We start from the raw sequence: 13060 nt of genomic DNA, 5'->3' as shown, positions 1-13060 counted from the left end.
TTGTGAGAGGAGCACAGGACAATCCATATTTCTGACACGCTCACCTAAGCAATCCAAAGAAAATGGCAATGGGACAAGCTCAGCTTCATCCCTGTTGGTGCCCTTCTGCAGGGACTGGTGTCTCACCTGCCTGCTGAAAGGCACACACCAATCAGGGCTCAGCCCTTGCCTGGATTCTGACATCTACACAATTCCCTCTTTTAAAATGCAATCAGATGAGACAGGATCTCTGCTCCAAGCACTCACCATGCACCACAAAACAAGTGATTATTTATTAGAAGTGTAAGTACTACTGGAAACTTAGAGAAACACATGACTTTGCTATTACAAGGTGGGGCCACAGTCAGCAGCAAATAAAGTTTCCCCTTGCTACCACCCCCTCTAGTCTAGTAACTCTTCAATTCATTAATTCAGTCTCTTCACCCAGGAAGACCTCAGCAGCCAGACTGAGCATCCACACAGACTTCCAGGCTGAGGAGGAAACTGGAGAAACTCTTTTTCTGAGTGAGTGCTCCACCCAACTTTGCTATGGTGTTATGTCAGGAACCCCAATGCCATTGTACCCCTTCTGCAGGAAGCTGATTGCCCTGCCATTTGAGAAACCACACAAGGTGTGTGCAGGGCACATGAAGCAGCTCAAGAACACCACACACACCAAACTGCAGACAGCCTTCTCAAGAATGACAGGAGCTCTGGGCTGCAGCACATATGGCAGTTGTGAGAGCCACAATACACAGACTATCACCAGACCATTTCAGATGGCTTTAACCCAAACAGAGTAACATCATATCACATCAGAAGGCTGCAAGAGTCTGCCCTTCTTGTCCTTTAGCCCAGCCTTTTACACCCCTCATGTTGATGCGTTGCACCTGTGTGCCCTCTGTTCCCTTTGGTGATTGCTCAGTTCACCTGGGCCCTCCATGGCTCATTGCTGTTAATGTTTCCATGGCTCATTGCTGTCAATGCTGCTCACCTGCTTTTCACAGCTGTGGCCCACTGGGGATGAGGCTCAGCCACAGCCCCACTCCCAATTACCACAACCTGTGTGCCTACAGCTCTGGGCAAAGCTAAGAGAAGCCATGATGAGGCAGCTCAGTCCTCATCAGAAAAACTGCTGAAGGAATTACCCCCTCTCAGATTTTTAACACCTGAATGCTACCAAAGTGCCCCAAACATTGGCACTGTTCTCCCACACACTGCTGGGGAGCCTCTTCCTTTCAGTGCAGTGAACAAATGTCCAGCAGCACTGCTGGAACCCCACCAGTTGGTAAAACAGGAAAACCCATTTGCTCCATTTGGGACTGGTCCTGGCTGCACACACAGATGTCATTTTGGTACCTCCTGTAATCTCACTGATAGCCTTCCTATGTAAACATGTTTTCCAACAGTAAAAAGGGCAGGCACAGCCCTTTTCTGTGCAATGAAGGATGCCCAGGTACACAATACACCACATGAGACCATTGCTCTGCACTGAAACCACACAGAGGCACAGTACAGCACACCAACAGCAAATTTCAATACACAGTATGGTTACAGAACATACAGTCAGTGTCCTACAATGAGGTGTTTCTCAAAAGAAGCAATAACAGGGAAGGGAAAAAAAAAGTACAAAAGCAAACATGTGTAATGTAGCATTTTTTTCCATATTTTTCCCCCTACTCCTCTGACTGCAAGCCCTGTCTGTGGAAAAAAGCAACTGCTAGTGTTTCACCTAGAAAAAAATCTGTCCACAACACAAAGAACGCTAGTGAAGAGGATTTCAGGCAGCATTAAGAGAGCTGCTTCTAGAACCAGCCTTGTTTCAATTTTGGCAATTCCTAATAGCATTACAAAGTCCCCAGTACGTTCTTTGCATATACCTCACCTCGTGCGTGTATCCACATACCTTACCGGAAACAGAAGCTGCTGGCAAGACTGCCTGGCTTTCAAGGACTTGCTCCCTACCTCAAAGAAACCTCAGCAGAAGCACCACTAATGTGTTCTCCCCAAAACCTTCACCTTTGGACAGGTTTCCGTGGCAGCAGTTAAGCCCAGGTGCCTTATTTTCTACTGAATCTGTCATTTTCAGTGTAGCTGTTTTTCTCCAAGATGATTTTCAGATGGAAGTTACACATGTTGCAGGGATACCAAAAAGCCTTCCCCTCCTTTCTCCACACACTCAGTAAATAAGTACATTTCCCCAGGTAAGTCCTGGCAAAACAGACTTGCACAAATTCGACAGCAGGAAATTTTCACTGACAGACTCCAGATACAACATCAAATTTACTTTCCTCTTCTCTGTATAAAGAGTTGTTTAGCAATGTCAGTGGAAAACATATTAATGTGATCAATAATTAGTTAAGATGACATTTGAAGACTACAATAATCTAATTATGTACAACAAATAATTTTAAAGAATCACAATTTTTTCTAATGCCCCCTATGATCAAGAAATAGGCTTAAACAGATATAAGCTGAGCTGAGAAAATAAAACTTCTCACTGAACAACTTAAATTGCTTCCAGCTATAGCAAAAAGCAAAACTAGAGTTGAAAAGAAACTCCAATATTGGATTTCATTATTCTCAGGTCTTTCTGTTACCAAAGTTCTCTTCTCCTATGCAATGAGGGTTTGACTTCCTAAATGCTGAGAGAGTGTGCACTGATTAGCCCCAGAAAATCTGTGCATTTGCATGAAACAGCCCTGAGTAATTCCTCAGTGCCAGAGGCAACAACTGAACCAACATTTAATCTGGGTATTGGCTAGAACTGAGGCAAAGCAATTTATTTCCATGACAAATGGTCCAGCACAAACAGTCCAGCTGGAAGCCAGTGAGGCTCTGTAACCCCACATTTTCCCTACAGATACGTAGATGACACTGATATGATATTAAGGCAGCATGTGAGACCTTGTCAGATGGTTCCTACTGCACCTATCCAAGACCTAACATCTACATTCACAACTTCCCCATCTTCCCAACCCAAGAAGCAAGTGCCAAAACCAGCAAGCAACCTGCCCTTACAGAATAAGTCAGTTTCTAATAGAGAGTTTGGGGTTTTTTTTCTGTTTATTTATTATAATCAAGCAGATTTACAAAGATATCAACTGCCTACAGATGCAGGAAAGTGGAATTTACAGAATGCCTAAGCAGGTCAGACATGTAACCCCTCTTGAATTTCAATTATGCTGCTGCTTAGACACTTGTCCAATTTCTTTGGAGCCACCTGAGGCACCAAAAGCACAAAGGTACTCACTCATGTCAGGGACTAAACAGAATTGACAAAGCTTTCCTGCTTTAGCTTCAGCAAGCATCTATTGCTTCATCCTGCACTAAGAATATCTGAAAAGCAAAGCATAATTTAAATAAAAAGAGAAAGATTCACTACTTTCAGATGCATCACAAAAGCTAGGAATTTTCTCAATAAACTAAATGTTACTGCTTTCCCTTCTGATTAAATGCCCATAGATTTTAAATAGATTACAAACCAAAGAACACCTATAACTTGTGCTTCTGACATCTCTCTGAAATATTTCTCAACAGAGTTAAAGAACTTTGAAGAAACAATTAAAAATACTTTCATGCCTTTGATAAAAGCTAAGAGTAATTTCAGGCAGGACCCTTTCCTGAAAATGTTTTTCTTTTTCAGCAAACAGCAGCTGAACTGAAAATCCATCAAGTGTGGCACTTAATTACAAAGACAGAGAGACAGACAGACAGATGCATACGTACACACAACACATAGAATTTCACTCCTGACATTGCCAAACTACCTCTGCATAGCTCATTTTTAGCTGGCAATGCCTTTTTACACTAATGAAGCCTCTCTGCTCTAACTTCTTGTACTGAACAAGAAGTTATTTTTATATATTCCATATCTGCTGTAATTCCCAGGAAATAGGGAATTAGAGTAAGATGTTTAATATTAATTTCATTTAAGAGGGTGGTTAACTTGTACAGCTTAGAAGTCTTAAGATGAAAATCCTGACAAGACTCCTACTGATTTTAATCAGACTGGATTTCACTGCTCTATTCCTCAGAGCAGCAACATGACACAGAAGAGGTTTACCATGCAAAGGCTTTCTTTTCCACGTTGTTAGACAGATTATTCCAATTAATTTTAAACGTGTCTCATTTTGAGGAGTAAAGCCCATAAGAATTTGCCAAATTCCCTCAGCTGAAACTGAGTTTTAATAAAAAGCAGCTCCTTGAGCTAACACATAAAAACACTGGCTCACAAACACATGCTGAGACTGGTACCAGTCCTACAGCAGCCAGCAAGGGAACAGGCTTGTAAAGACATTTATAGGCAAACAGCCTCCACCAATGGGAAATGCTAGCCCTGCACACATTTTCTGTATCTTACTTGGGCATGCACTTCACATCAATCAAAACACTAGTACCAAACAGAAAGCTCTACATAGATTTTCTTATAAGCTCCACAGCAAAACACAACCAGTCTTTAAAGGGCAACCCACTGATACCAAGGAGATGAAGAAAAGTGCACAGCAAAACAAATAGCCTTTTCTGCCAAAAAAATTATGTTGAGCCCAGATCTATGTTCATAAAAAAAGAAAACAAATCCCAACTTCCCCCTCCTTGAGCATTGTGACAGATGCCACCAGGGACAACAATAGCTCCCAGCTACGTGCTGGACCTGTATCACTAAGTGGCTTGTGTATTATGGCTTAGAGAGTCCTGCCCTAGTTGGCTTGTATTTAAAGGTAAAAAAGGTCATGGGCTATTTAGCACCTGCACAACTGAGAAGCAAACTGAGGCTGAGAAGTCTGTAATTCCCTTGCTGGCTGCATTCCACAGAAGATGTACCAATGTTAATGAAAGTACATTGGTGTCACACCCATGAAACAATGTGGTCTTCTTGTAGATGCCTCTGGAATTCTAACAAAGAGGAAATCTTCAATTGCCTCACATATTTTGGGGTTGACACTTTATTTTTTTTGTATATGCAAACAACCTCCAAGCATATAGAAAATACTCAGTATGATATTCATAGCCTCATTTTTCACATGTACCTTCTAGCTGTACCAATCTAGTTTGTAAGCTATCCTCTGCAAAGAAAACTTTTTCATAAAGTTGTTAGTGGAAGCATACTGCAATGTACACAACTCTGCCAATTAAAATAAAACTTCTATTAAGGCATTGAATCTGATAAAGCTTCTTGGAGAATATAAAACAGTTCCAAGAATCAAGGAACTTTCTACATATATTGCATAAATGAAAGACTTCTCTCCAAAAATGCAATGACACTCTTCCAGCTATCAATACAAGGAGCTTCAAAGAGACAGATTTCAGTTTCTTCATTTTTAATTAAGATTTTTAAAGGTTGCCTTGGTACACTATCAAGGAATAGAAAGGACTCGATCCAAACAGCATTAACTACTGTTTTCCGAAGTCACTTAATTTGAAACAGTATACCTATTGTAACAATGAATCCCCACAATGTTTCCCTTGTACATTATTTTTGAAATCTTGTATTTACACAGTTCTGCCTAGTGGAAGCAAAGGCTGAAGTTATACTAGGGGTTCTGAGTATAACTGAAGTTACCAGACATATAAGTGTTTAAGAGAAATGTTGTTTTTCCCCTCTTCTGATGCAGGTGATGAGTCATCAGTGATCTTGATAATGTAACCTGTTCCAATCCTGTTCCAGTCATGTTGCAGATGTATATAATTCAGTTAAAGCTGTCACCTTCAGTAATGCCACTGAGAAGTACCTAAAAGGGTGTTTATGTATGGAAAACAATGCAATTTAACATTTTGAGATTATACCACGCACATTTCTTTCAAAGAGCATGAGTGTAACAGGTGAGCATTTCAAGTGCCTGTGAGTGCAACAGCTGATTTTGTGCTTTGCAGCACTGCTCCAAGTGTTGGAATTGGCACATCACAGTCACTTTGCTGTCTTTTCAGCTGCCTTGTAATTTCAGATGCAAAAATGTCAACAATCAGGTAAATTGATAAAATGACACACATTTTATAACGTGAAATAATTTAAAAATATTTTCCTACTCCTTAAGTATGTCATGTTAGATAAGCTTGGATTAAGGAGACTTCAGACTTCAGTCATTGTTACCTGCATTCTTGGATTCGTCAAAACCTGGGCAGAGTCATGATAGTCCCTTACTTTTGTAAAAGCTTTGACTTTAGCACCCTCATGGCTATTTCCTACTACTTCAGCAATTACAGCTCCCAAGATGTAACACTACCAGATCTTGAGACCACCAGAAGTTTCCTCTGCTGCATCATGGCAGGAGGCTAAAAACCCCTGCAGAAAAAGATTATATTCCAAACAGACATGAATTGAACAGGGAAAAAAAATCCAAACAAATAAAGAAAAGGTGTCAAACCATTTGAAGGGAGAGAGAAAATAAATATCAATTGCTGTATGTAAATAGGCCTCCAAGCACATCACTCCTGAAGTCCAATGCCACACAGGTAGAACAACAAAACAGGCACTGAGAAAATATAGAAATACTAAATTCTAATTTTTTTATGATTATTGGTAAAGACTCATTATTGCCTTCCATGCCTCCATTAATTCCAGTATCTTTCCATTTTTCAGGCTCTGCTGAAGACAGGAGAGGGAAGTCTGAATAACACACACCATTTGAATTGAGGCAAGAGGACACACAAGTTGGTCTGATGCTATGATGTTCCCATCTCACTTGTGCTCTACCCCAAGCTAAATTTTGCATGCTGGTTCATGTATTACTTTCAAGCTCAACTCTTAAAGCTTTCAAGATGCAGTATCTTCTCTGTGTGTGTGCACTCACAGACACAATGAAGACCTGATATTAATTATAACTTCTAGGAAGACACTGCAGTAAAAATATTGCTGTTAATAAAGTATCAACAGCACAGCAGATGAGTTCCTGGGGAGGGAGAGAGAATTAAAACCTCAGCGACAGCAACATATGGTTTAAATAAAAGCAGAAAGATGCTCTCCATCATACAGTATTATTAGTCTGCATGGGAAATTAACACCCCTCACATTTGCTTTCAGAAGTCAAAAATAACAAGACAGAAGACTCCAACATGATCTTCCATGGCAGTATCTCTCTCTCCCATGAGAAGACTCTAAGGATTAGTTTCACAGAACAAGGCACTATGGCTCCCTTCACCACCAGAAAAAACACTTCCTTGTTTTCTTGAAATAAATATTTGAATAAGTATTAAACCAGAATAAAACATCTCATTTTAAATGTTCACCCTGTTAGCTCTTTTCAAACCAGACTCTTTTTAGCAGTCCCTTGAGTCAGGAAATCTTATAAAAATTGCATTAATTAAGACCAATGGTTTGTTAAAAATCAAACCCCAATAAAATATCCACAAACAATGATTCAGTCAATCCTCAATATTAGCACCAACAGTATTAAACATGGCACAGAAAACCTTTCATACTTAATTTACTACAGTTTATGAACTTTAGCAGAAAATTATCTACCACTAAGTTTCTCATGTGGTCTCTGCCTGTTTCCGGGAAAGCTCCTTTCCCAGTCTACACACTGCTGTCTTCAAGGCAAAAGAAAACAAACATACCTTTTTTTGAAAACTACATCCCACTTTTTCCAGGGATAAAGAGTGTCATCATGTGCTTTGCAGTTTCAATTAATGGCTTGCAATTCAGCTGTCAGGCCAGACATAGATAAATCCCCAACAAAAAATCTGCTACTTCTCAGGCCAGGAAACTTAGTTCAGAACCTCTTTCACTAAGCCTCATGTCCCTTTCACATGCACTGCAGTGATAGAAGGGCAGCAGCCACAGCTAAAAGATGAAATTAGCATAGTCAAATATGTGCAGGCTAATATAGGCAGTCTCATGCTTATGAAGTACACCTCCAAGCTCAGCTCCTGGTCTGCCTTTCATTTCAATCCCTGCAGTTTACTAAGCTTCCTTTGTCGATAAACCAGTCAAGCACTGATTCACTGACACTTCAGCAGAGACTAAACATGCAACTTTGAACCCAACGCGGCTCTCCCCTGAATTTCTGGGGAGGGGAAGTAGCAATTTCCCATTTGTTGAAAACCTGTAGATGACACAATAGAGAACCATCTTTCCTCTGACTTCCTACTCCAGGGCTGCATTCCTGGGACTTTTTCGTATCTTCTGCCACAGAAGCACAGTGCTGTAACCCTGGCTTAAATCACTGAGATGGAATCAAGTACACCCAGCTCACCTCTAGCAGTGGCTTGTTTCACTAGAGACTTCATTAAGAACAAGCTAGAGACTGCACAAACTCTTTAAGTAGTCTGTTTAATAACTGCCCCAATTAGGTCTAAATCTTCTCTGCAGGAATCAAGTCCACATTTTCTTGCTCCTATTCTATTAGTTATGGACAACAAGAAAATCATATCTGATCAACCCTGACATCATCCTCTGGAATTACTGCAGGGTTTTTTGCATCTTTCCTTGTTGCCTTCAAAAGAAAGCTCGTTCTGGCTGAGACGTCACTGGTACAAAAGCAAAATGATTACTCTAATCACTGCTTCCTGTTAAGTCAGAGCAGACTATGAATCATTCTGCAGTAGCAACATCATTAGTTCATTCCAGCTAGGACAAAGGAGTCATATCCTGTTTTATAATTGTGTAGTAAATGCAAAACTGTATTTTAGTGAATTCCACCTTTCCAGTTTTGGAACATCTTTCCAGCTTCGAGAGGTTTGCATAAATATATTTAGGTATTAAATTACCTAATTAAATTTAATTACCTTGGAGGCTTTATAAAAACATTTTTCAAAATGAAATGAAGATGTGTTAAAAAAGACCAAATGCCATCAGGTGCAACTGCTAATCAAATTATAAAATTACTGTCCACGTGCACTAGTACCACAGAACAGCTTCTATTCATAGATGAACTATGTGACAACCTCCTGCATGGGTAAATATAAGATCAGATTGTACAGACAAAAAAAAAGTATGCTTAATCCCAGCAACCATAAACTAGCATTCACTACACTTTTCTCTGCTTATGGTCCATAGCAACTAAGTAATGTGATATGGTGCAGAGCTATTTTTCACTTGCTTCTCAACAGTTTCTCAAAACTATGATTTTAAAACTATAGGAAAGTGTGCAAATACCCAGTCCTTCCTACGGAAGGTAGGTCAGGTTTCTCTGGGATGGCTATTTTTTGCTAAACAATTAATTCATGGAATGATTTTAATTCCTTACAAGAAGCATCAGTCCTCCCAAGTGCAGGTTTTCACTGGCTGCTATTAAATGTTTGTTTTTGTGGTGACATCAGCCCCTTCCACTGAATACTCAGCTATTCCTTTTCCTGGGCTCCCTGTCCTACTCTCATTGTTAGAGATGAGATACAAATGCTAAAATTCTTGAAGCCATCCGTCCTCTTCTTAACAGTCTGGCAGCCAGCCAGTTTCAAAATATGCTATATTTTTCTCACCTGCCATGATTTCTGTCACCTCTTGCTTATCTTGCACAAGCTGCATGGTATCTGACACCACAACCTGATGGCTGGTATCTTCTTCTTTCTCTTCATTAGGCTGGTTGGCTGTTGCAAAACAGTTGCAGCTTCCAGTTTCTTTGCACAGGAGCAGGGTCCGATACCAATAGTCAGACATGAAAACTCCGTGAGCTGATTTCTGAAATAAACAGAAAATCATTTTCTGCAAAATATAAGGAAAAAACCTAGCTACTTGAAAGAAGGGGCTCAAATGCTAAGGATAACAATTGCATACAAATTATCATATCTTTGATTTTATTTGAAGAAAACATATGCAGCTTACAACAGTCATCCATGTTATAGTACCCAAAGTAAAAAGTTTGAGTTCCCTGTAATTTCTCAAAATGCTTATATCAAAGGTTAGGAAGCTAAGATTAAAAAAAACAAACAACCCAGTATACAAGTATCAAATCACAGGTGATCTGCATAAAGGCAAAAAAATAATTATCACTCTGTATTTTTCACAGAACAAGTCAATATTTATCTTAAAAGCCAAGTTTATCTAAAGCCAAGTTTACCTAGGTGAAAGAACACACCAGAACATGGGTTATAAAAAAAGTTAAAGAAAAAAAATAATGACAAAAAAGGACAAGATACTTCAAATGCTATTATATGGGAGGCTGAAATTACAGTTCAAAGTTTTCATAAACAAATTAACTGAATGAAATCTTGCCACTTGAAATCTGGCAAGAAGACCGGCTTTGGTTTCTGACACAGCACCCAGATCCTTCACTGCTGCCCTCTTCCTGAGCAGAAGGAAGCAGCAACAGTTCCCTTAGCCTAGAAGGAGCTAGAAATTACCAGGCTTGTTATATGTGTCTGCAGGTAAGAGAGCAAGCACATCCTTAAACACCTGCAAGCTTCTCAGTTTATGCCAGAGAACTACAGGGAAGTTTGTTTTTTAACATAAACAAAAATCAGCCCCTTCCTGAAATAACTAGAACAGCATTAACTTGAAAAACTTTGTCCACATGAGGAAACATCTTAATCTTTCCAAAATGATCTTTCCTACTGTTAAAGGTAGCTGGGAACTCTGCAAAGTTGAATCATTGAACAGTTTGACTTACAAACTCAATGAGTTTGCGCAGAACCCTGACCTTGAATGTTTCCAGAGATGGGACATCTACCACTTCTCTGGGCAACCTGTTCCAATGTCTCACTGTCCCATTGTAAAACAAACAAACAAAACCTCAAACAAAAAGTCCCTCCTTTCCTACATCTAATATAAAAGCAATCCTTCTTCAGTTTAAAAATATTACCCCTTCTTCTATCTCTAAATACCCTTGTTGAAAGTCCCTCTCTAGATTTCCCACAGGCTCCCTTAGGTACTGGAAGGTGCTGTGAGGTCTCCCTGGAGCCTTCTCTATTCCAGACTGAACAACTCTGTTGCAGTGTGATGCAATATCCTGTTTTAGCTATACCAGTTCCTCCCTCAGGTGTGCCAATACCTTCTCCCTTCCCCTCCCCTTGCCTCCTGCTGAGAGCTGTCCGTCAATCTCAGTAGGCCAGCAAGGCCATCATCTGATTGGTGAAGTTCAAAAGATGCCTCTCGGCCCTGGGGACAATTGGGCCATCCAAGTGTCATTTGTCCCCTGAGCCTTCCCCCCTCCTACCTGGTTGGTGGCACACCTGCCCCTTCCCTCCCCCTCTCCCTGGGGCTTAAAAGACACGGGGACCATGCAGTCTTTATTCTGTTGGAGCTGTTACAAGATCCAGAGATCTGTGACCCTGCAATAAAACTCTGGATTAAACCCTCCGGCAGAATCCATCTCCTTTTTCTCTTCACCATTGCCTAAAGCCTTTCCACTAGAGGTAAACCTGAGTTCCTGCTTGCCTGGACTTGTTCCAAGTGCCAGCTGCAACATACAGCCAGCCAGGGGTGTCTCTGGGGTGAAACCACCTCAGTTGCCGCCTCTGGTCAGGCAGCAAGGCCAGACGAGCCCAGGCACGTTCCATCCGGTAATACTGAGATCCTATTCCAATACAACTCCAACCATCTCAGCCTGTCCTCACAGGAGATGTGCTCCAGCCCTGCGCCCATCTTCATGGCTCTCCTCAGGACTCACTTCAACATGTCCACATCTTCCTGATGTTGGAGACCCCAGAGCTGGATGCAGCTCTCCAGGTGGGCTCTCACCAGAGAGAAGGGCAGAATCCCCTCCCTCAAGCTGCTGCCCACACTGCTTTTGATGTTGCCCATGACCCAATGGCTTTCTGGGCTGCAGAAATGGCTGGACTGTGTCCAGCAGCACCTGGACACTGCCTCACCCACAAGCACACCCAAGTCCTTTTCAAGAGGGCTGCTCCTGAGCAGTTCATTCCCCAGCCCAGATGGATATCAGTGGTTGCCCTCACACGCAGCACTTTGCCTTTGGCCTTGTTAAACCACACAAGATTCCCATTTCTTGAGCTTGTCCAGGTCCCTCTGGATGGCATCCTGTCCTTCAGTGTGTCAACAGCAGCACTCAGCTTGGTGTCATCTGCAAACCTACAGGGAGTGCACTCAATCCCATTGTCATTAGTGAAGATATTCAGTAACACTGATCCAAATACAGACCCCTGAGGGACATGACTTGTCACTGATGTCCATCAGGACTCTGAGCCATTGACACCACCCTCTCTATATGACCATCCAACAAATTCCTCATCCACAGAACAGTCCACCATCAAATCCAAGTCTCTCCAATTTTGAGAGAATAATGTTGTGGGGCACCAAGTCAGAGGCTTCACAGAAGTCCAGATAAATGGCATCTGTAACCCTTCCTTCATCACTTGATGTGGCCACTCTATCATAGATGGCCACTAGGTTGATCAGACAGGACATACCTTTGGTGAAGTCATATTGGCTGTCCCTAACCACCTCCCTATCCTCCATGTGCCTGAGCACAGCTTCCAGGAGGATCTGTCCCATGATCTTCCAGGCACAGAGATGATGCTAACAGGTTGGCAGCTCCCAGGGTCCTCCTTTCTACACTTTGTAAAGATGGGTACAACGTTTTCCTTTTTCCAGTCACCTGGGACTTCACCTGCCATGACTTTTCAAATCATACAGAATGGTTTGACAACATCAGCCAGTTCCCTCAGGACTCTGGGATGAACCTCATCAGGTCCCATGATTTTGAGCTCCTCAGGTGGTCACAAACCTGATCTTATCCTACAGTAGGAGAAACTTTGCTGCCCTGGTCCCCATTTTGCAGTTCATTTACTTGAGAAGTGTGGGAAGAGAGGCTGCCAGTGAAGCCTGAGCACCTCAGCCTTCTCCTCATCCACTGTTACCAGTATGCCAGCCTTGCTTACCAGCAGGGTACACTTTCTTGGACTTTCCTTTTTTTGGGTGACATACCCATAGAATCCCTTCTTGTTACTCTTTGCATCCCTTGCCAAGTTCAGTTCCAGTTTCACCTTGGCCTTCCTCACCACAGCCCTACAACTGGACTGCATCCCTATAATCTTCCCAGGATGCCTGTCCTTGCTTCCCCTGTACTCTTCAGGAAATTGCACCACATCCAGAGATGGGTTTGCTCCCACTCTCCATCAGAAGGCATATAGGCAAGAAAAGTAATGGTCCAAATCTCCACACACAAAGGACCTGACAGGCCTT

The 13060-nt window shown here is 41.7% G+C and overlaps 1 protein-coding gene across 5 annotated transcripts in view; it reads right to left on the bottom strand.

Annotated features, from left to right (window-relative positions):
• Positions 1 to 13060, bottom strand: part of MCF2L (MCF.2 cell line derived transforming sequence like) — a 157260-nt gene that overhangs the window by 136489 nt on the left and 7711 nt on the right. For all 5 annotated transcript variants that reach the window (XM_036406419.2, XM_036406427.2, XM_036406435.2 and 2 more), the window contains exon 2: positions 9400 to 9598. In XM_036406419.2, the coding sequence (XP_036262312.1) occupies positions 9400 to 9577 (178 nt within the window). In that variant the 5' untranslated portion in view covers positions 9578 to 9598. The remainder of the gene's footprint in view (positions 1 to 9399; positions 9599 to 13060) is intronic.

The sequence above is a fragment of the Molothrus ater genome, chromosome 2, assembly GCF_012460135.2.
Source record: "Molothrus ater isolate BHLD 08-10-18 breed brown headed cowbird chromosome 2, BPBGC_Mater_1.1, whole genome shotgun sequence".
In the NCBI taxonomy this organism is placed as follows: Eukaryota; Metazoa; Chordata; class Aves; order Passeriformes; family Icteridae; genus Molothrus; species Molothrus ater.
This window is presented reverse-complemented; position numbering and strand designations above follow the sequence as displayed.